Source organism: Fukomys damarensis, unplaced genomic scaffold (assembly GCF_012274545.1).
Source record: "Fukomys damarensis isolate Sample0158 unplaced genomic scaffold, DMR_v1.0_HiC HiC_scaffold_28, whole genome shotgun sequence".
Classification (NCBI taxonomy): Eukaryota; Metazoa; Chordata; class Mammalia; order Rodentia; family Bathyergidae; genus Fukomys; species Fukomys damarensis.
The window spans coordinates 37,183,664-37,209,101 of record NW_022900940.1 but is presented as its reverse complement, the minus strand read 5'-3'; the positions used below and the strand labels follow the sequence as shown (position 1 = coordinate 37,209,101).

Sequence of the window (25,438 nt, the reverse complement as noted above, 5' to 3'; positions counted from 1 at the left end):
CTTTATCTCAACCTGATACAAGCTATGATAAACCAACAACCAACATCATATTAAATGGCCAAAAACTGAAAACCTTCACGCTAAAATCAGGAATAAGACAAGGATGCCCACTATCAACACTCCTGTTCAATATAGTTCTGGAAATAGCCACAGATATGGATATGAGAAAGAAATCAATAAAGATAGGAAAGGAAGAAGTTAAACTGTCATTATTTGTTGATAAGATATTCTACAGAGAAGGCCCAAAAAACTGCCAGAAGACTTCTAGACTTAACTGACACTTTCAGCAGAGTAGCTGGATACAAGATCAACACTCAAAAATCAATAGCCTTCTTGTACCCAAATAACAGACTCACTGAGAAAGAAATTAGGGAAACAATTCCTTTCACAACAGCATCCAAAAAACTGAAGTATCTAGGAGTCACTCAAAGGAAAGAAGCAAAAGACCTCTACACTGAAAACTACAGCACTCTGAAAAAAGAGATATAAAAGGATATAAGAAAATGGAAAGACATCCCCTGCTCCTGGGTAGGAAGAATCAACATAGTGAAAATGGCCATACTACCAAAACTACTATACAGATTCAATGCAATCCCGATTGAAATCTGGCTCCTGGTGAGATACCACTTTCTTGAACCTTGATAAGTCCCACTTCCAGGAATGGATTACATTGATACACTTTTTTTTTCAACTTAGTGCATCTCTGGCCTTTGCTAAAAGTTATGACTCACATATCTGAGTAGGGAATAAAAAAGGGCAAAATGAGAATTTTTAGAGGAAAATCTAGAAATGGTCACTGAGAAGATAATTCCTTGGTGAAGAAAAGCTTTTTATAATTTCTAAAAACACCAACATCTCTATGTATCACTACCCTAGCCCTACCACAAGGAAGGGTAACCAACCGCAAGGGAATTGTGATTAATACCAACCCCAAATTGGTAGCTAATCACTGATTTTCTCCCCATACATTAAATGTGCTAGATTTAGTTTAATCTCAAACTCCAAAACTTCAGTTGATAGTAATCATATTCATAATGAAAAAAGCTACTGTCACAATCAAAACCAAAAGACCAAAGAAGCCAAAGGATAAGTGAAATAAATAGGACACATATGTGTAATACCAAATAGTTTTTCTAGTGTGAGAAACTGAAAGTATACATAAGGACTAAAAGGTATAACAGATAATGTGCAATAGGAAGAAAAGGTGCAAAGGGGAAGGGGAAACGCATAGGGGAGAAGAAAGACGGGAATGGAATTAACGTGAGAAAAAGAAAAAAATGGAAACAAAGTCTCGTAGATAGAAAGGCATGGAGAGGTTGAAGGGAGAGCAGGAGAATGGGAAAAAATAAGAACCAAGATGGATTACGTAAAGATGCAAATTCTCAATGATGAATGTCATTCCACTGTATACCTTAAATGTACCAATAAAATTAATTTTAAAAACCCAAAACCATTAAACTAGTAACGCTTTAAAATATAAGGTAAAGAGGCCAGAGATTTAGCTCAGTGGTGCTGCTGCCTGCCTCACAAGTACAAGGTCCTGAGTTCGACCCCTGGTACAAAAAAATAGATATATATATATAAATATATTACATATATGGTAAAAACATCTGCTAGTTAGCCATCCTGGCTATACTGAATGATCGAAGGCAGATGCTAGAATTTAATTTTACATATAAATGATAGTCTTAACGTGGTAAAGTTATCAGTTCAACTTGATACATTTAATGACAACAAATTGGGTTGTCAAAAAAATCCATGTTTTTACTCATAACTTTAAATTTCCTTAAGAAATTTCACTAAACACAAGCTAAATCATTAATTTCATCTTGAACCCATTTTGTGTTGATTCTGTCAAAGCATTTACAAAGCAGTCCATTTTGCCCAGTAAATCACTTTAACGATGCCATCCCAGAGTGCTGCTGATGTGCATTTCCTTTAGTATATTGAAGGAACCTAAGTCTCATTTTTGCTAGTTTATCGTGTTCACATTTCTGTACTGAATTTGGGTCCGTAGAGAATTTGACAGGCTTTATTTAGGTGAGGTTCTTATATTGGCTGAGTAACAGGTACTTTACAAAGCATCTTTAGTTCTCAAGTGGAATAATTTGGAGAAATAATGTATCCAGGGATAAAATTACTTAAGAACAAAATGCCTTCCTCAAAAATGCTGGGCCGTTTTGGATATCTTAAACCAAGAAAGGGTATTTCTGTCTAAGCAGTACAACTTTTAAGACTGACTTACAAACATTCACGCTGCAAACTTTCACAGATACGAACAGACCTCACATTAGGAACATTCATAGATGCAAACAGTCAAAGAACTAGAACGTGCCTGCTGGACACTGTCGCAGCCGTGCTGCCGTGCGCTGTGGTGTGACAATGCATAGCACAGCGGTACAGTGCTCGGAGCCCAGGATGTCCGGAAGCAAGAGGAGAAGCAGTGGTGACGGGGAAGGGACTGCTAGGAAGGGCAAAGATGTTCTCCCATAATGGAACTCATTCATTAAGGCATGGACTGGCTGTATCATAAGTAATGTATTATATTACTCCTTTCCTGACCTTTTATTACATTAACTAGAAAAATCTGGCTTTCTGTATTCTGGCTTGTGTCCTTTCTCTTTTTTTTTGTTTTTGTTTTTAGCGCCAGGGATTGAACTCAGGTCCTTGTGCTTGCGAGGCAGGCAACAGAACCACTGTGCTAAATCCCCAGCCCCCTTTTTCTTCATCTAAACAAAATACTGTAACCCTGTGATGATTGTGATCTTCTATCTTAAATTGATGTTTTTCTCTTTAAAGGCTTTGGTCACTGCATGTCAAACGAATTGACAGACTGGCCCCCAAAAGTAACCCCATACTCATTAGCAGTCCCCCAAATTCTCACTAGCTCCTTCAACTATTTACCTGCTTTGTCTGTATGAATTTCTATTGTGGGTATTTCATATAAATAGAATCAATTAATTAAATAATTAATTTTTTTCTTTGGTACCAGGGATGGAACTCGGGACCTTGCACTTGTGAGGCAGGTGCAGCACCACTGAGCTAAATCGCTGGCTCCTATCATTAATTTTTTGACTGGCTTCTTCCACTTAGGATGCTCAAGTGCTTTTATACTGTACATATCTCAGTATTTTTTAACTCATTTTGGTAACTATTCTATTGTACAAATAGACCACATTTTACTTATCAGCTGACAGGCGTTTAGAGTCCTACCACTTTTTGACTTCTCTGAGTAATGCTGCTATAAACAATTTGTGTATAACTGAGTGGATGCATTTTCATTTCTCTGATGTATGTCCATAGGAGTGGAAATGACGGCCCTTGGGGACTATTTAACTTCCTGAGGAACTGCCAGGGTATTAGTGGATGCAGTTGCACCCATTTTACATTCCCACTTGCAATATGAGGGTTCTACTTTTCCCACTTTATAATCTTTCCAATGACATCTATCCTGGTGTGAAGTGGCATCTCGCTGTGGTTTGATTTACAGTACATTTCTCCCATGGGGACGTGTCCCAAGACCCTCCATGGATGCCTGAGACTGCATATAATACAAAACCCCATACAATGTTTTCTCCTGTACATATCTATGATGAAGCATAATTTATAAATTAAGCATGGTAAGAGATTAAAGTGAGAACACACTATAATAAAAATTACTTAAAGTTTGTTTCTGAAACTTTCCACTTAAGTAACTTTGAAATGTGGTTAAACCAAATACAGCAAACTTGGAAAGCAAAATAAATCACAGATGAGCAGAAACTACAGTACATACTTTTGAGTTGAATGGCACTCAATCCAGGCTAGAAAAGAACCACTGTAACCAAAGTCAGGTCAGTTCCTAACAGCTATCTCTCTCCATACAGAAGAAAGGCTAGGCCTTGCAACTCCAAGTAATTATATGCTCAACAAAATAAAAGCGTATCATAATAGTATAGAAATCCCAGAAAAGTTCAGGACATAATCATCTCCACTGTCCTTGAACACACAAACTAAAAGGTATTCACAGGGCCAGGGATTTAGCTCAGTGGTTCCACTGCCTGCCTTGCAAGCACAAGGACCTGAGTTCGATCCATGGTACCCCCCGCCCAAAAAAAAAGGCATTCACTATGGTACTACACCTACTTTATTCTATCCCTGAGTCTACATGTGCTTTTGCTATTCATGTCTCACAATCTTTGTTCTTACAAATTTAACCAATCAAACATTTTGCAGTGGTATCTCAGGTCATGAACTTCTTTCCATGATTCTGCTGGCAAAGCAAATTGGACAAGAAGGGAATCAAATTTCCCCATAAAGTCAACACTGAACCTAACCATTAAATTTGATTCCGTTCTTGTCCAATTTGGTTTGCGATCAGAACTGTGGAAAGAATTAAGTTCCAGAACCAAGGTATCATTGTATACTGGTTTGTGGAAACAAAGACAGCCAACCTTCAAGGACTAGTAATTTAGGAACCTGGATGCAATGTCACAATATATATACTAGAAGACATATATCAAGGAGTTTAATAACTCAATTTTAGAGCCAATCTTAACCACTCCTATTGATGTACTGTCTAAAGTAAAATGGTTGTTTTGGTTTTTTGGTTTTTTTGAGACAGGATCTTCTATAGCCCAGGATGGCCTTGAACTCACAGGGATTCTCCTGCCTCAGCCTTCTGAGTGCTGGAATTACAGACATACACAACCACTCCAGGCTGCTTTCCTTAATGAGATAAGCACATAAACCTAGAGTTGGGGAAGTAGTTTAGTGGTAGTTTTTGCCTATTACACATGAGACCCTAGGTTCATCAAGTTATGGTGCTATTCTCCACTTCCCAAAGATCATACTATAATAAAAATTATTATAAAAACTATAGTATTTCAGTCTAAATGTCTTCCTAGACAGACATAGGAAAAGACTTTATGAACAAATCCTCAGTAACGCAGGAACTAGCACAACTGGGATCTTATCTTATTAAAAAGCTTCTGCACTGCAAAAGAAACCACCAACTGAGCTAAGAGACAACATGCAATGTGGGAAAAAATTTTTTACCAGATGCTCGTCAAAGGACAATTATCTAGAATATATAAAGAACTCCAAAAAATCAGGCCCCCCAAATATAAAGACCTGATTCAAAAATGAGCATCTGAAACGAACAGACATTTCTCAAAGAAGTAAAAGCAGCAAAAAATATATGAAAAAATGTTCCACATCACTGGTCATTCGAGAGATGTAGATGAAAACAACACTGAGATTCCACCTCACTCCAGAAAGAATGGCTGCTATCAAGAAATCAACCAATAACAAATGTTGGTGGGGTTGTGGGGAGAAAGGAACCCTTCTCCATTGTGTGAGAGTGCAGACTGGTGCAACCACTATGGAAATCAATATGGAGATACCTTAAAGAATTGGAATTAGAAGTTCCATTTAATCCAGCTATCCCGGTGCTGGGTATCTTTCCAAAAGAATTAAAAGAATCACACCACAGTGATATATGCACATCCATGGTTATAGCGGCACAGTTTTAACAGCTAAAACTTGGAAACAGCCCAATTGCTCATCAGTTAGAGACTGGATAAAGATGTGGTTTTTCTATAAAATGGAGTACTAATCAGCCATAAAGAATGAGAAACTAAGGTAACTCATAGGAAAATGGATGCATATTGAGGACATACTCTTAAGTGAAATAAGACACATATGTATAAATACCGAATAGTTTATCTGGTGTGAAAAACTAAAAGTATAAAAGTAAAATGAAAAAAATGCAAAGAAAGTTTTTGTAAATACGGAAGGGTGGAGGGGTTGAAAGGAGGGCAGGGGTATAGAGAAAAAAATGAGAACCAAGGCCTGTCATGTAAAGGTACAAGACCCCAATGATGAATGTAACTGTACTGTATACCTAAAATGTACCAATAAACTCAATGAGAAAAAAATGTCTTCCTAAAAATAACTAAGCCAACTGACAGTGGGTCAGTTAATTCTCAGAATTAAGCTGGTCATGGTTACACACAGCTGTAATCCCAGCTCTCTGCGAGGCTGTGGCAAGAGGATCCGTATTCAAACAACCTGATGAGACCCTACCTCAAAATCAAATCTTAAAAGGTTGGGATGTGGAAAGGTAGCTCAGTGAGAAGGCCCTGGGTTCAATCCCAGTTTTATAAATACCTATATGCATTTCCAAATAATCAGACTCTAGAGCTGCTTCTCTGTATCAGATCTTCACACAGATCTTACTACTCAATCTAATTTTCATACTGTACCAAAACTGACAACTAGTATTTATGGTACTGAATCATGAAGCAGGAACTGCAAGAATTTTTTGTTTGTTTTTTGAGACAGGGTCTCACTATGTAGTTGAGACTGACCTGGAACTCACTGTGTAGCCCAGGCTGGTCTCGAACTCACAGTGATCCTCCTGCCTCAGCCTCCCAAGAGCTGGGATTTTAGGCATGCATCACCACACCTAGCTTATACGAATTTTTTTAAAGTCAAGTTTTTGCTATATAGTTCAGGTTGGCCTCAAACTCTGATCCTCCTCTGCCTCTGCCACCTGAGTGGCAGAAGTCACTTTCAGTCAGAAGTCACTTTCAGAGTTCCATGACAAAACCCAGAAATCTCACATTGATGATACTTTGATCCCATTAAGTGAGTTGAAATTAATTACTGTATATGAAACGGCTGGGGATGGCCACCGTCTGCCTTGCAAGGTCCTGAGTTTGAACCCAGGTTCCAAAATAAGTAAATACATAAAATTACAATATGTGAGATAATTCTGGACCTAAAATAAAGCAGAAATATCAAAATACAGTGGTACCTCAGTTAACGAACTTAATTTGTTCTATGATCCTGGAAAAGATGGCCACATTTGTGTTTCTGTGGGAGAGATGGCCATAACCATGTTTGTCACCTGATGCAATTTACAAACAGAAACAAAATTCTGACAAACCTTGTAAACAAAAGCATTTGCAAACCCACGCACTACTGTACACTGATTTCTGAAAAAATAATTAAGGTAATACTTAAGTGTTTTCTTTCAATAGAACAAAGGAAAATTCATAAAAATTAAAATCTTCAACAAAATATCACGCACTTACATCACGGAAAATCAGCTGATAAGCCACATAAAAAGACAAAGGGAAATACTGACCAAGAGTGTAAAGCTTACTAGGAAGCGGGATAAGGAACAGATACTGGCACTATTTTAACTGTGATGCTGCTACTAAGCCTCAGGCATACAATTCCTCTTCAGTTTCTCTATTAACATATTTGATGATTATTTGACAGAATACTTTTTCATCCAGGAGTATAATCAACTATTCTCTAAAACAGAGGTCACTGAGACATCTAATTGAAGGATCAACCATGAGTTTAACATTTGCATGAATAATAAGCATTCAGTTTTGACAGTATTAAGTATTTCATAAGACTTCTACATATTTCAATTCATTAGGACACTGGTGGAGATTTTGTCACATAAAACAGGGAAAGGATTGTCGGGTCATTTTATAATGTATGCTTTTTTCCCAAAGCATTTGCTAGCTTCTGTTTGAAAAGCAGTAAAACAACTCATTTTGGTTGGGGTTTTTTTGGTACTGGGGATCGAACTCAGGACCTTGTGCTTGCAAGGCAGGCAATGGCACCACTGAGCTAAATCTCTGGTCCTCAATTTGGTTTTTAAAAGAAATACTAATAGAGAAGAAAAAATTTTAACTGACTTATGGAAAATTAGGCAATTTTATTTTCTTTAATATATTCATTTTCAAATGAGATAATATGGATTCTTTACTACCTCTAGAGTTCATGAAAACAGAATCTACTATGAGATTAGCTTTATAAAATTAATATAGTGCTAACTGTAATTCTAACACTGAAATTATTCAAGCTGTGCATCTCCTATTTTACAGCCCATAAAAATGTATATACTGTATTACAGTTTTATGTAACAACAAAGGAGATCTCTCATATTTGGAAAAAAAGGAAGACTTCAACCAGTCGGCTAGGAAAGTTGTAATACCATCATACACTGCATAACACATAATTTATTCTAATAACCCATTTTTTAAAATAACAGACTACTTAATTCCAACTTCCTTTTACTTATTCCGGTAGTTCTACTCTAAACTACACTTTTTGTAAGTCTTCTACTACTGAGATACATACCCAGCATTAGAAATAATTTTTTATTTTTCAGACAGAGACTAGCTATGTATTTCAGTCTGGTCTTGAATTCACTATGTAGCAAAGACTGTCCTTGAATTCGTAGCAATTCTCCTGCCTCAGCCTCCCAAGTGCTGGGATAAGAAGCATTCATCACCATGTCCAGCTTACAAATAAATTTTTGATCCATAATTTTAATCTAAATTTCTACAAGGCATTTGAAACCTGGAAACGCAACATTTAAAATACACAGAATATTAGAATATACACAAAACTATTAAACTCTTTAATAACTTACTGAGGTATGCTTTTACTACCTTATTAGCAAAATAGTTACATGCAGTTTTTCTGCTGAAGTTTTAAAACATAAAACTAAAAAGGGCTTTCAGAGTCTGTGATTTTTGTACTAGAGTAGCATAACTTAACAGTCTATGCATCTGCCATGTAATCAACACCTGAGGAAAATAATTTTAAACTAGTATTAGCTGTGAAATACATGCCTATGTGCCTTTGAGGCACTTCATTCTGTTACAACATTTTACTACTAATCCTATGTTTGGAATTTAAGCATCAAATGGGATTGTATCAGAGAAAACTGAAACCCAATGTTGGTTGCCACTCTGTTATACACAAGATAACCGGTAAGGTGACTGCCAACTTAAATGTGATGGGATGTGTTTTATAGCCCACAGTGTGTGAAACAGGCAAATCAATTTTGCTACACAAGAAAGCCCATTTCAAATATCAAGACTCAAAAAGAACAGACACATAATGATGTATTTTATCATTTTATTAGGAATAATTCCAAATGGGTTATAAAGAAACATTATTGAGTTTGACAAGTTTTCCAAAAACTCAAGATATGTTCATCAGTAAACAATAGAACATCAGCAGAACCATTACATACTGGGCAAAGAATCAGGCTGATACCAAAAGCAACATGCAACATAAAAAAGATAATATAAAGGAAGACAATCTGCCGAGTAGTAAAAAGCCGCCTCAATATGAACTCTTCCAACCCGCACAGAATCAGCTATCAAATCCAAACCACACGAAGGTAAGTTTGAACGATGGAAGCCAGGAGTTGATAATCGGGGGAAGAGATGGGTTCCTCAGCACAAGAGAGCCGAATAGTGTTTTGGAGCATGTCCCTGGCTGGTACAAGCAGTATTAGAAGGTCGTTTTGGCAAGGGATAGAAATAAATACAAATGGAATGCTACATTTTTCAATCAGCAGACTGTCCCAGGAATGATAAAGGAATCAGTAAAGTAGCAAGGGGATAACTTTAAAACATTATTTGTGTGGGCTCAAAAAACATTCAAAGTGATTTAAAGGTGACACAATAGTTATCTATGTCCAGGCATTTAGGCTTAAAAGAAGTAAAATTGAGAGAAGATACTTTTCCCCAAGGAAAACGTCTTTGAAACCAAGCATATTGCTAAATGGCAATATTGTACTTGGTAAACAATAATTGGCCACAAAATGGTGTAAAGGCTGTAATATTCTGCCCAAACCAGTCCCAGATACTGTTTAATAACCAAAATGCAAACTATTTCTGTGGTAAGGAGCCTAGACCAATTCTATCAAATGTGTCCGTGGTTAGATATCCAGTTTCATTTAACGTTTTGAAAGCTCATTTGACAGCCAGTCCAGTCCTTCATACAGACCTGTTCCTTGTGTAGCACAAGTGGCTTGAACATACCACTGTGAAGAAAGGACCAGAAAATACTTCATTAACAACATTATATAAAACCAGGGATTAACCCTTCTTAATCAAGAAACTAAGTACCCCCCCACTGATGCACCATTAAAAAAGGAAACAACACAGAAATCAATGTGAAGAAATGTTATTACATCTCATGAACATACGCTTCTGTTTATATTTAATGATTTCAGTAACAATAAAGATTATTTGAAATTACCCTTTAGACTAAAAACTTTATTACACTTCTTTTCACAAAACCTGCCTCCTGTGTCAAGCTATGCGTCCCTGTCTATTAGATTTACCCAACTTCCCACCGTTTATTATGAAGAGAAGACTCATGAGGAAACCTGTAAACACACAAACACCCACTATGGTCCTGGTAGTCCTTTATAAACCTAAATAGAAGGGGAGATTTTTATATTTTTAGTGCTGGTGATACAACCCAGGGTCTTGCACATTCTACTGCTCTACCACTGAGTCACACCTACAGCCGAGGAGGGGCAAAGTTCTGAAGAGTAGAGTTTGCAGGCCTGGGCATGTAGCTCAGTGGAAAAGTGCATTGCCTTCTACGCCCTCCCCAAAAAAGGGTTATACAATAGTATCTCCCACACTGGCAAGTGAATGCAAAACTATTGTAGAGCTCACAATACTACTAGTTTATAAAATCATACTCCTATACATGAGAGTGTAACAGGTTTTGCCAATATTACAATCACTGATGTTACAGAATGAGGTACTCGACACAAATACATCTAATAATGATATATTCAAAATACCTTCAAAACTTATCATCACTAGAGTTCATTAAAAAACTTCTGAGCTTAACACATAGTACTACATGGTATTGTATATAGCTGTTAAGGGCTGAGGATGTGGCTCAGGGGCATTAAGTCACTGCCTTGAAAGTGCAAGGTCCTGAGTTTGATCCCTGGTACAGGAAAAAAAAAGTTTCTAAATACAGTGGACACTTGAGTTATGACTGGCCTCACATATGAAAATCTTGGGTTATGACTGGAAGTATACTTTGAATTTACAACCAAAATCTTGAGTTACAACTTAAACACCAACTGCTTGTGTGGTTGTAAACCAGAAAAACATATGTAAGCACACGTAAGTGTCAGTCTGAGAGTAGATGCCCGTGTTTGTGGACGTAATTTTACTCAGTGCTTTATACAATCTCTACAATTACTGCTCTCAAAATGGCCCTACAATAGCTAGAAAAGCTAAGGAACGGAGGGAAAGAAAAGAAAGCAATCACAATCAAAAAGAAGGAAATTGTGGAGAAATATGAGAGTGGTATTCATGTAACTAATCTCACTAATACACACAGTATATCAAAATCCACCACCTTGACAATCTTACAGAGAAAAGATTTATAAAAGGAAGCTAGTGTTGCTAAAGAAAGTACCCAAATTAGTAAATCATGAAAGGCTATTATTAATATGGATAAATGAAAGGCAGATGGTAGGTCATAGCATGACTCTACAAGTTGTGAAAAAGCTAGGGTTATAAATGCAGATCTCATATAGCATAATCCATTAACAAGTGATAATGGTGAAAATTTCATGGCAGTCAAGGGTAGTTTTACAATTTTAAAGTGAGAATTAGGGTGCAAAGGATAACTAGGCATGGTGAAGCAGCCAGTGCTGATGAAAGGGCTGCTGAAAATTATGTATACCACTTTAAAACAATGACACAGAGAAATGGCTTTTGTTCTCAAGTTTTCAACTGTGATTAAACTGACACAAACACATCTAATAATATATTACCCAGGAAGAGAAGAAAATGCCAGGCCTATGAAGGGTAGGCTGGGCAGGCTAACATTATTACTATGTGCCCAGTGGTGATCTCCAGAAAAAGCCTGTCTTGGTTTATCACTCTGAGACCTCTAGAGTGTTCAGAAAATATAAAGTCATGAAAAGTAGGCTAAGAATCATGTGGAGATCTGATGTAAAAGCCTGAGAAACAAAAGTACTTTTTCTTAAGTGGATCAGGGAAGCTTTCAGTCCTACTGTTAAGAAATATCTAGAGGAAGCTGGGGTTTGGCTCAGTGGCACTGTACATGCCTCATAAGCACAAGGTCCTGAGTTTGATCCCTGGTACAAAAAAATGAAAAATAAAGCAATATCTTGAGGACAAAAGTTTACCACTCAAGGCCCTGAACTTTATGTACAATGTTCCTGCTCAACCACAAGATTAGTAAGAAGAATTGGCTGAAGAATTCCCATAGCCCTCAGTCAAATTCCTCCCACCTAATATAACTCTACTGCAGTCTATGGACCAGCAGGTTAGATAGATAGATAGATAGACAGATAGATAGACAGATTTTCTTTTTTTTTTTTTTTTTTTTTTTTACTGGGGATCAAACTCGGGTCCTTGGACTTGCGAAGAAGGCAGTGGAACCACTGAGCTAAATCCCTGGCCAAGTTATAGCTAACTTTAAGAAGCCATAAACCAAGAAACTCTTCCCGAAGTGCTTCCAGACTGTCTCAGAGAGATTTAAAAAAAAAAAAAAAAAATACAGAGTCTCACTATGTAGTTCAGGCTGGCTTTGAATTCATATGTAGCCCAGGTTGGCCTTGAACTCGTGGTAATCCTCCTGCCTCACTCAGCCTCCCAAGTGCTTGGATTGCAGGCATGCAACTCCATGATCAGCATCACGTAAGATTCAACCCTCAAAGAGCTCTGGAAGAAACATTACAACATCCTTTCTTGTGTGGGGTTAACTGAGAAAACCTGGGCCAATGTCTAAGGACACAGATCTGCGTGGAAGAAAGTGCGGTCTAAAATTATACACAGAAGACTTTGAAGGCTATGTAGAGAAGCCTAAACTTTTGACTGACCCTGTGGTTGATGACACCATCAGAATAGCAGTTTATAGGCTTGCAGGTAGACAGTGGTGATGTTGAGGAACTAGTGCAGAAAAACTCAACAGAAACTGTCTACAGAGGAACTTCAGCAACTTCTGGCTGAGCAACAGAGAATGGCAATTGAGGAGCATTCTGATGAAGAGGGGGTGTATCACAAATCAGTGCAGCCAAGTTCTTCTGAAATAAAGGAAATCCTGAAAAATGGACAGAGCTCCAAACACTTGTAGAGAAGACACACCTAGACAGAGAAAAAGCCAATCCTTGCATTCGTTTGCTTAATAACATGCTATGTCATACTGCAGAACAGTATTTAAAAAGACAGAAACAGACCTCCTTAGGCCATGTTTTAGTTCTGAAAAGGTTGAGACCCAGTGAGCCAGAAGCAGGTTATAGAAGGCTACAGGCTCCCCCAAGGAGAGACAGGACACTACAGCCAGGCTCCTGATGCTGTTATGGGAGGGGCCTCTCCTTCCACATAATAACCACCCTCTGTTTCATACTCCCTTCATATAAGCCAAAGATATCAACATGAATGGTGAGTACAGGATTAAATTGTTGTTTCTGGTAAACTAGGCACATTTTATAACTTTTGGGTAAGTACACTAGGAAAATTATTAGTGTTTTTGACAAATTACCCACATTGTACAACGCTTTTTATTGAGAAAAGATTAGTGCAGGGATGCTTTAGGAGGTTCAGAATGCATTATGGGTACTTCCATTCTTTCTTATGAAAATAATAGTCTTGACTTACAACCAACTTGAGTTATAACAAGGACATGTGAATAAACTGAGTTTGAATTGAGTTTGTAATTTGAGAATGAATTGAGTTTGTAATTTACATCAGTGTTTTTCACACATTCCACTTGTCCTGCAGTAGTTTCCCAAATCTTTAAAACATTAAATAGGGCCCAGGGATTTAGCCCAGTGGTTCCTCCACCTGCCTTGCAAGCAGAAGGACCTGAGTTTGACCCCTGGTACCAAGAAAAAAAAAATCATTACTGTAAAATATTAAAGAGTAAATAAAAATCAAATTAAAGGCATTTAAATCTCTGCACACTTAAAAATGTATGAAAAGTTAGAAAATGAAGAAGATATCAATATACTTTCAAGCACCATTTAGCACATTACAAAGGTTTGAAATAAAATCTGAAAGGCTGACCTTCATACATACAAGAGCCTACAATACCACATTCTTATAATGATGTACTTATTGTTCCAAAGGGATAACTATTAAATGTTTACATCAAATGTCAGCTACAGTTATTAGCTCTGTAACCCTTACAGTCAGGTTATCACCCTCCCAATACTTACTATTCTGTTACGAAGAGACTGAAGACCCAATTTATCTGTCATTTCACTGATGGCCATAGCATTTGGCAAATCCTGTTTGTTTGCAAAAAGCAGCAGCACTGCATCCTGCAGCTCATCTTCCTGAAGCTGGAAATAAGTTTAGGCATTAACAGCTACTGAACTGGAATCCAACTGCTGTAACTGCTCAAAGCACTGCCTTTCTACCTACACACACACACACACACACACACACACACACACACACACACACACACATTTCTACTTAACATGCAATTCACTATTAAACATCAAACAATTCCATGTAAATTTGAAAGTACTCTTAAAAAATTAACTCTCATATTCTTCTGTTTTTAAACCAAGAGTAAACATCATATGCCATCAAGTAAAACAAAACTATTGTAAGCCAATCATCCAACATTCCAAAAAGGTCAGTCACTTACCCTCAGTCTCTATGATTATCACTGAGGATCAGGATTGACAAGGACAAGAAATAATGTGAGCATAAGCCTTTTAAGGCACAATCTAATTGAACTTAGCAGCAATAGTTAATAACTGTAATTCTTTCTGGCCTTCAGCCAACTGGACCTCAGAACAGTGAGACAGCAATACAATTATTAGGACCTTAACAGTATCACAAAAATGTGCAAGAAGAGTACCAGGAATGGAAGCTGGTAAGAATAAGTACTGATACATGACATAACATGAATAAATCTTGAAAACCCATGCTAAGTCAAAGAAACTAGTCAAGTAAAAACACATACAGTATGATTCCAATTAAATGTGTATCAAGAAAAGTGCCTGTATAAAGACAGAAAGTGGATTAGGGGCTGTCAGGAACAAGGTGTGAAGTACAGAGAGGAAGCAACAGGGAATGGCTGTTTCTAATAGTTCTAAGATTTTTTTTAAGAGGATGTTAAAAAACACTAATGTTCAAATTATGAGTGAAATTTATGGTGTATGTAATATCTCAGTACAGGTGTTTACAAAAGAGCATCAGTTGGTGGCAAGTGACAAAAAGCCACCACAGACTGAGTTACAAACACAGGCAAATGGCTTTATTTATAAACTGCACTCCCTCCTAAGAGCAATGAATGGAAATTACAATTTCATTTTGGTAAATACATTTTAACAGCTACAAGCCTGAACCCATGACAAGGTTCCCCAGCAGTTTTTCTTGCAGGGTTCTGAACATCATGAATACATAAAAACATTATGATAAATCACAATAAATGGCAAGGCTTAAATTTCACTGTCAGCCCAAGTGCCTCTACTTTCAGACAGAAAAATTATTTATCAGAGTTGGTTGTTACTACAAAATATTTCTGAATTACAGGCAAAGCACAGAGAAAATCAATCCCAATGACTGGGGACCAAGGGACTTTAACCAGGATCCCTAAGTCAAAACTGAGTAAGTATAGGTAATTTTATATTCGTGAACTAAGACACAGGAATAAATCAGGCATCCTTGACCAGAGATGAACATCAAAACCAAACATGGTGAAACAAGCTGCACATTCTCAATTTAACCGAAGTAGCTACTCTTCTGTTTTTATTTATTTAGTTAGTTTTTGGTACTGGGGATTGAACTCGGGCCATTGCGTTTCTTTCGGAGGCAAGCAGCTAAACCCCAGGCCCTACTCTTCTGTTTTTTGTTTTTGTTTTTATAAATAAGTCATTATTTTTTGGTTTTTTGTTTTGTTTTGTTTCTTTTGTTTTGTTTTTTGAGACAGGGTCTCACTATGTAGTTGAGACTGACCTAGAACTCACTATATAGCCCAGGCTGGTCTCAAACTCACAGTGATCCTCCTGCCTGAGCCTCCCAAATGCTGGGATTACAGGCTTGCACCACCACACCTGGCTCTTCTGTATTTAAAAAGCTCTCTTTAAGGTGGCTGGGGATGTAGCTCAATGACAGAGTACATGCTTGGCATACTCAGGACCCCAGGTTCAATCTTCAGCACAATATAAATAAATGAACAGCTATATAGGAGATTTTTGTATGCATTATTAAGAAAACACGAATTAAAAAAAAAAAAAGAAACTGTGAATAATGTTCTTAACTTTCAAACTCTTAAAACAAACAAACAAAAAAACACAAACACCTTCATCACACAGTAACACATGTTGAAAATGATAAATTAAAGTATATGCTTACCATATTCTGCAGTACCATTGCAGCTTCCTGAATTCTTTCACGATCATTGCTATCTACCACAAAAATAAGACCCTGGGGAAAAATTGATTTAATAAGTTGTTTGTTTTTTGTTGTTTTTGGGTATCAGGAAACAAACTCACGGCCTGTTCCACTGAATACCCTCAGCCTTCAATAACATGGAACAGTTACAAACTATAACATTTAATGCACACAAAGAATATAAAACATATTTACCAAGGGGGAAAGGGTTAGGTGTAAAAAAAAAATGTCTTACTAAAATTTTGGGCACTACTTGGAATCCCTTTTCTAAGCAAGGTTAAGTATAATAAATATTATCATCACTACTCTTTTACCTAGCATATTTAAGCATAGGTAGTAAAACAGCCAGAAAGTGAGGATGAAAAGAAAAATAAACTAGGTACGCCAAAGAATCATGAACTTACATGAATTGCTTAATACAAGGCATACACAAAGTGTGAAAAAAAAGCAGGAAGGATGGAGGGACAGGAGGAATCACACTAGTTTTTATACACACCACTATTGATCAGTTTCTGTCACTGTAGAAAAAAAAACCAAACAAAACCAATTTTGCTACAGAATATTGCTGCCAAATCTAAAATCAGGAAGATGCTTAAGCAAAATAGATGATGAAAGCTTCAAGGTTCACTTAAATAAAAATTTTAACAATTTTTAAGTACTATATAATTCTGTATTACAAAAAAAAAAAAAACAGAATTGGGAAGAGATTAAACAAAGATCTGTAATATCTTTCAAGTGGGAAACTAAAAAATTCTCAGCTAAAAGGAAGGACAGAATATTTTATAGCTTTGTTAAAAATCTTTTCCTGTTAAAGTGATGATTATTTTATGCTTTTTCCCACAACTCTGACTCCTATTTGTGATCACAACAACACACTATCTTGCGCTTTTGCTATTTTTATATAAGTGCACTAAGGAAAGGTACTCTCCTTCGTTTTCTGTTTATTCCTCAGCACCACCATAGCACAGAGCTCACCAGGGCACCTAACACTTAACCTTTGGTCATTAAATGACATCGTTTCCTTTATATACCGTGATGGCTTAGATCTGGAATGCTCCCCAGAACCTCATGTGTTCAGAGGTGGGGCTTTTGGAAAGTGACTGGACCATGGGGACTTATACCCACTAGTGGATTCATCCACTGGCAACTCCACACCTGAATGTATTGTTGGGTTGGGGTCTGGTCAGCAAGAGTGAGACCTAGAAGAGTCTATCTATCTTCCTCCCGGGTTCCTTCCATGGGTCCCTCTGCTTGCTGGCAGCCATGGTGTAAGCAGATTTTCTGTGCCAAGATTCCATCATGCCTTTTCTGACTGACAGCCAGCCTACCACAGACTGAAAAGCTGACCTAAAATAAACCTCCCTCCTTTGCACTGTGGGGGTCAGGTACTGTGTACCAGCCATGAGAAAATAACTAAGACAAAAATTCCCAAATCTAGTTCCTCTAGCTGTGTGAGAAACTATTATTTAAACATCATACCCTTTGGAAACATTTTCAGTGCTTTTTTAGCCAAAAGAGCATCATGGAAAAAGACCCAAATTCAAACCTCAGCACTACTTGTTGTATATTTACTTTTCTTTTTTCTTTTTATTTTTTTTTCTTTCTTTCTGCTACCAGGATTGAACTCAGGATGTTGTGCTTGTGAGACAGGCGGTGTAACCACTGAGCTAAATACCCGGCTCTACATTACTTTTCTTTGGCATGCCTCTGAAATGAAAATATGATATTTATAAGCCTGTTAAAATTAAATGTAAGTACAAAGGGATATAAGGAGCTGTCCTTCATGGAGATTTCAAAGATCTATGGTGGTTGGCTTACTGCGCGTACTTAATACATCTGTCTCCCTCTTTGACTTCCTATCTCAAAATCTATTATTTATTTTAGAATTATTCTTAAGAAGAAGGGTCGTAACTCATATATATGCAATGTTTCCAGTGATAAGAGAATGAACATAAAATAGCAAAAAGTGCCTATAATATCATTCACACTAACCGTTCCTTAAAAATAAGTCAACTTCAGTGGTACATTGAAACTGATGAGCAAACAGAATTAGGACCAGGTTCAAGAGAGAACTCTGATCTTGGAATCATGCTAAACAAGTTCCGTTTTCTAATATGTAAAATATATTCTCTAGAACACTAGCTCTCAATGGGATGAAATTTTGTCCCTAAGATATACTTTGCAAGTGTAGAGACATTTTTACTTGCTACAGATCATTTGTGAGGAGCTGCTGTTGGCATCTGGTGGGTAGAGGACAGAGATGCTATTAGACACCCAACAATGTAAGAGAATCCTTCTTACGGCTCAAAAATGTGAACAGTGCTGCTGTTTTAAAAGATCCCTGGCCAGCAACATGAGCAGCACTAGAGAACTTGCCAGAAATACAGAATCTCAGGCCTTGGCCAGCCTTGGACAAACATCGAGGTGATTCCTGCCCTGCACACATTAAGTGTGACAAACACGAATGAAGCTTGGCTTATGTGCTCAAGAGATTTTGATTCAAGAGGTCTTCAGCTATGAATGGGGATCTGGGGTTTTTAAAGGTCCCCGGGTTATTGTAATATTCAGTCAATCAATACGCAGAACCCTTAGTCTCTTCTATTCCAACGTATGTACTCTACAAACTAACAAAAGTGTTATCTTACAAGTCAACACAGCAGATTCACCTTCATTATTTTCAATAAACACAACTAGGCTAAAGGGAGGCCTAGAACTGTCCCACATTCGTTACTAATTACCATAACAGAAAGCTATACACACCTTAACTATCTCAAGAGCCAAAAGAACTACCAATGAGAGAAACCTAATTCACTCGGGGACACATCTGCAGCAGTACCATTTCATCTTTCAAAATCTTACTGGAAGGGCTATGGAATGCTGCAACAACTTGGCTCTCAAAGGCATGACCGAGAGTGAGCTACCGAACATGGGAGCAGTGACAAGAATGCCAGCTCATACAGTAAATACCAACATCCAAGCGAGCATTCCAGATTAAAAAACATTTGCAGACTGAAACCATAAAAAAATGTGATAAAAATCTGTAGCATTCCTTACCTGGGTATTCTGGAAGTAATGCCTCCAGAGGGGCCTGATTTTATCTTGACCACCAACATCCCACACTGTGAAACAAATGTTCTTATACTCTACTGTTTCCACATTAAAACCTACAAGGAAAAACAAAAATGACTGCTATGCACAACACTGCATCACTGAAATGACAACGTCCTTTATTTTCTTTAGAATAGCTTTTTAAAACTCCTATTCAGATAAGTGGGAAGCTTTAAAAACATAGCATTAAGTAACTGTTTTCATTATACTATAAAGTAAATTCATCTATAAACTTTCTTACCAATGGTAGGAATGGTGGTGACTATCTCCCCTAACTTGAGTTTATACAGAATGGTCGTCTTGCCAGCAGCATCCAATCCAACTACAAGAAGACATTACATATTTTAAATTTTCATCAAAAACACACAAAGATATAATTTTAAAGTAACTTATAATTCAAAGTTACAGCAAGGTGCCTGTAATCCCATACTCAGAAGGCTGAGGTAGGAGGATCGTTGGGAATTTATGGCCTATGTAGTGAGCTCACTGCCAGTCTGAACTGCATAGTGAAACTGTCGCAAAAAGAGAGAGTAATGTTCTTGCTTGTCTGGGAAAAATCCACACCTAAAAAGGGTAAACCTGGCCTGCTATGGCGGTACATACCTATATTGAGAGCACTCTGGGAGGCTGAGGCAGGAGGATCAGAAATTCAAGCTCAAGTGACTTAGCAAGACCCTGTCTCATAGTTTTAGAAATAAAAGATCTGGAGACACCCTTGTGAGAGAGGCCCAGGTTCCATTCCCACTACTACAGGAAAGAATGAAAGAAGGAATGGAGGGAGGCAGGAAGAAAACCTTATTATGGTGATACAGAAAGGTAATCTAACTATCTTTTATGTTTGAGTTTCCTAAAACCTACATATTCTTCATTGTTTGCTAAAAATCTCATAAATGAAAGAGCAAATGTAGTAACTTCGTTTATTACATCATTTTTCTAATAACATCACATCTCGTTTGTTCAATCACTTAAAAATCAAGTGAACTAAAGGGTAAAAAGGGAAAAGAAAAAAATGTGAGATAATGAAAAGATGGAAATAAAGTGTTTGTAGATGGGGAGGGGAGGAGGGAGTGAAGGGAGGGCAGGGGTAAGGGGAAAAAATGAGAATCAAGACTTGTCATGTAGAGGTACAAGATCCCAACAATGAATGTAACTGTACTGTATCCCTAAAATGTACCAATAAACTCAATTAAAGCTGAAAAAAAAAATCAAGAGAACTACATTATTATTTAAGCAAGGACATCTTCATATTTAAATTAAAGCATGAGTTAGCACAGGAAAGCAAGGCTACTAAGTTTTAAAAAAATGAAATCCTTTCACTTATCCAGTTTATATTCCTATGTGAGTTACATACACCTGTCCAAAACAGTACAGACCACTACAGTTAAATCAAACTCCTTCCACTAATACAACATAACAAAGGATCTTTTCTACCCTGTTCCCTAATGGAGGGTGGCTTAAAAATTTCTGTGGAGACCCAAAGCCTCTTATGCTCTTCTTTTTCTCATGCCCACTAATCAAACTTTGTTCTTCCCACTCCTTGACTGAGATGCACATTTCTTCTTTCTGAAATACTATGGCACACACTCAGGCCCTCACTCACGGGTGTAAGAAAAGCCCACTGCGGGGCCAGAGATTTAGCTCAGTAGTGCTACATCTGCCTCCAAGCATAAGGTCCTGAGTTTGATTCCCAGTTGTGCAAAAAGAAAAAAAAGAAAAGCCAACTACTACACAAAGTGATTTATTTTTAGAATATGCAACAGTACCAAAAGATCAGCATCACCTACAAAAAATAAAAAAAAATCAGAAAACATAACTTGCAAAAATACAGAAAGTAACTATCATAAAATTTAAACGAAAGGACAAAGTAAGAGGGCACAAAAAGCAACCAGAGGGCCAGGGATTTAGCCCAGGGGTTCTACCACCTGCCTCGCAAGTGCAAGGACAGGAGTTCAATCCCTAAGCCACGGTCAGGTTTGGTGGTGCACACCTGTAATTCCAGGTTCCCAGAGGCTGAGGCAGGAGGATCACCATGAGTTTGAGGCCAGCCTGAACTACATAGCGAAACCCTGTCTCAAAAAACAAAACAAACACAAAAGCAAATACCCAAAACAAAATTAAGGAAAAAAAAAGCAACCAGATCTTTTTAAGTTTCCTACAAAGTTATTTCTAATGAGGATCAGACCTCTTCAGGTGATTTTGGGGGGGTGGTACTAAGTATCAAACTAAGGAGCTTGCACTTGCAAGCTCAGTACCACAGAGCTAAAAATCCTAGTCCTCTCTTTAGGCGATCTTAACCAAATTAGTAAGAAAACCTAAATTCACCTATCTCAAAATACAATTAATCCAAGTCAGAATTGAAACACATACTAAAGGGGGGAGGAGGGTTAGAAAAATGAAACCACAGGAATGAGGTTTTGAGAATCCCTCCGTCCTCACTGGAGGTCCAAATGTACCACTTAAAAGCACCAGGAATCCAAAAATTATTGACAAAGAATGGGAGAAGCCAGGCACAGAGGCATACACATATAATTGCAGCACGCTGGGAGGCTAAGGCAGGACTGCAACATCAAAACCCAGCCTGGGCAAATTAAAAATTAAATTTAAAAAGATCTGGGGATATAATTCAATGCCAAGGCCCTGGTTCAATTCCCAATATCAGAAACAAAAATTATCAAAAAGCACATGGGTAAGCCAATTTGTCTTTTATTTTTAATAAGCTTTGTATTTGTTTGTGTGCCTCTCCCTCACATTCCACAGCCAGGGATTAAACCCAGAGCCTGCAAACTAGGTGACCTTTCTCCACCACTGAGCCACGCCCACATCTCTTCAGGCAAACTTAATGATCTCCTCTACCTCTCTAGTTAGCTTGCTTTACCCCAATAAATATGTACTATGGTTTCTTACTTAGAAATGTTAGGCTCACAGTTTTGTTCCCCTTTAGTTATTTAAGTATATACATTCTTTTTCATTTTTGTTACCGGGGATCAAACACAACCTTGTGCTTGCAAGGCAGGTGCTGTTGCCGCTGAGCTCAAATCCCTGGCCCAAGTCTGCATACTCTTCTTTTTTTTTTTGTTTTTTTTTGTTTTTTTTGGTTTTACTACATAGTTGAGACTGACTTCAAACTCACCATGTAGCCTAGGCTGGTCTCGAACTCACAGCAATCCTCCTGCCTCAGCCTCCCAAGTGCTAGGATTACAGGTGTGTGCCACCACGCCCAGCCTGTATATTCTTAATGCTGAAATACTCAGCAATAAAATTATTCCACATAATGAAACTATAACCACTTCTCAACTAGCCAAGATAAGACTAATCTGTCCAGTGCAGCAATGTTCTCCCTCCCCTCCACGACTATAAAGAAGTCATTGTATTAAAAGGTTATACTGAATCATTACTTGCTGTCCTTAGGTAGGCCTGCACTTTGACCAAAATACAAATACAGCAAACAAACCTACCTCACTGATCTTTGCCAATAATTAAAAACCATGTTTACCAAATTATGCCAGCGAGACACACTTTAAAGTTGAAGAAAAACTGGGTGCAATTACCTCAACTTTGAGGGAGAAAAAAAATGAGTGCAAAAAAGAAAGAGTATCAGATGTATAATAATGCATCTTCATTTTTGAAATATTCTGTTTTAAAAACACTTTCATAATTTTAAAACAACTTAAAACTGAGTGCTGTGTTCCAAGCACAATACTAGGTGACTCCGTACAGTACTGAAATTCTTCTCCTCACATTAACCTCACATTTTAAGGGCGATGAATCTGAAATTCACAAATGTCCCAGGAAATCGCAAACGAAGAACAGGTATTCAAAAACCTCCTCCTTAGGGAGAAATCAGAACCCCCATACATAGCTAGTGAGAATGCAAAACAGTATAGCGACTTTGGAAAGTAGTTTATCAGCTTCCAAGGACTTCAAACACAGTTATCATGCTATCCAACAATATTGTTCCGAGATATTTACCCCAGAATATTAAAAATAGACGCACACAAAATCTTGTTCATAAATGTCCATTAACGAGAGAAAAAAACGTAGCTCCTAAATCGGGCACCTCTGGGCCCGCTGGCTCACATATCAGTCTTGTGTGCAGGGTGAGCACGAAGGGGAAAAGGGGAGGAGAGAGGCCGAAGTCAGTCACTCTGTCTCCCTCCATATGCCCACACCTAGAGAAGCCGGGATGAAGATCGCACCCCGAGAATGAGACTCTCCACTGGGTCGCTTCCCAGAGTCCGTTTCCCCCACGTCCCCACCCTAGCTTGTCCAGCTTCCTATTACATCAAGAAAGCAAGCCAAGCTCGGGAAGACCGAACCTCGCCTGGGGGTCTGAATGGGCCTCTTCGGGTGACGATCTCAGCGACCGCTCGCCCTGCGCCCCGGCCTCCCCCTTTACGGACTCTTCCCGACACCCGCCCGTCCGAGGAGAAACCGGCCTCCAGGCTGTCCGCGCAGACTCGGCCCCCCACCCCCACCCGGCCCCTCACTCACCCATCAAAATGCGCATTTGCTTCTTGCCGAAGAGGCGGGAGAAGAGCGAGGAGATCGTGAGGCCCATGGCGGCAGTGGCACTTGCGACGGGCACAAGAAGGGTTCTGGTGTGTCCCCGGGCCTTCGCCTTTTCCGCTCCCGACAAACAGAGGAGGGGAAGAGCAGACGGGAAACGCGGGAGTCTAGACGGCTCGCTGGCCGACGCTGTCCAAGAAAGCGCACACTGCAACCAGCGGGGCGAAGACCTGTTTGGCAACTGGCGCGGCAGCTTCCCGGCTCCGACTGTAACTGTCCGTGTACGTTACCTGAAGCGGCAGCCGCCACTACTGAAAGTGACTAGAGACACTCTCGAACTTGTAGAGAAGCTGGACCTCACACCCAATCTCCCTGTGCTTCCGGTGCTGCCTGAGCTACTGCGTCTGCGCACACCGGGGATTGGCCAGTTTGGCTGACGTGCAACTCTCGCCGCCGCCTCCACGTCCCGGACGTGGCTCCAGGAACCCGCGACGCCAATGGGCAACTGGCTTACTCCGAGGCACAGGCCCATGATGCATCGCTTCGCGGCCTCCAGTCAGCCTCGAGAAGGGTCACTTCCGCTCAGGGGACTGCACCACCGGGGTTGTGGTCTTTCTGCTTTCGGGAAGGCGGGAGACTTACTGGTTAGGTAGTGGACTTCTTTCTGCTCGTTGAACGTCTTACTGTTTCACGCTGAACGCCATGGGCATTCCAGAATCCCACGAATGTTCACGTTGCACGCACGCGACCAAACGCTTGTCCTAAGTAGAAAAGTGAAGGTGGGCCCTCCCTTCCACAGATAAGTACTGTAGGTAAAGAAGACGTACGAGGGGAGAAAGGGTGACAACCTATTAAGGCGTTAAGCCCCCTGGAGCAGGTCGTACTGAAGATCTCTGCTCCAGTGCACCGACACAGCGCGCCAGGAATCCCAGCACCCCGGCAGGCTGACATGGGAGGAGCCAAATTCGGCTGTTACCTCAAAAATTAAAAAAAAAAAAAAGAAGAAGAAGAATTGGGATGTAGCCCGGTGTGAAAGCCCTGGGTTCGAGCCCCAGTACGAGGCTGGCGTGGGGAGGAAGGGTGGGTCGTGGTGGGCAAATCAAGGAGGAAATCTTGCTTTCTTCAGCCTTTTTTCCTCCAGGAAGCTTGAAAGATTTCTCGGGTTCAAGTGGAAAGGTTACTCATTTCAAAAATTTCTTATGACCTCTTACATTCCCAAATGTAAAATGAAATATGAATGTAGAAAGTTTTAAAGGTCACTTTCCAATAAATTTCACCACACTGTTGCTGAAGTTAGTGGTATTGGCAAGTCCCACCCTTAACACTAGTCATGCCCTCTTCACCCGCCATTTAGAACTGGTACAGTATTTCTCCTTGAAACGTTTGTGACCTAGCCAAATAGATTACACAGGCCCAAAGCATCACAACATCTCTTCCTACTTATGATTTCATATTTAATGTTCTTAACCTCCCCTGTATACTGTCTCAAAACAGGAAGGCAAAGAACTAGTGCTTTTTCAAATTTCATTTTAGTCCCTGGATTTGGCACTCTGCTAACAACAAACATGGCTGAGTGATAAGAAGATGGACAAACTTAACCA

The 25,438-nt window shown here is 38.9% G+C and overlaps 1 protein-coding gene across 1 annotated transcript; it reads right to left on the bottom strand.

Moving 5' to 3' along the window:
• Positions 1-8,917: 8,917 nt before the first annotated feature.
• On the bottom strand, positions 8,918-24,268 carry LOC104854279 (ADP-ribosylation factor 4). Its single transcript, XM_010612738.3, has 6 exons — positions 23,823-24,268; positions 19,573-19,653; positions 19,278-19,387; positions 16,185-16,256; positions 14,030-14,155; positions 8,918-9,847 (listed from the first exon to the last, which is right to left on the bottom strand). Exons 1-6 carry the CDS (start codon positions 23,887-23,889, stop codon positions 9,761-9,763), a joined length of 543 nt encoding a protein of 180 aa, XP_010611040.1. The 5' UTR covers positions 23,890-24,268; the 3' UTR covers positions 8,918-9,760.
• Between the last annotated feature and the right edge of the window lie 1,170 nt (positions 24,269-25,438).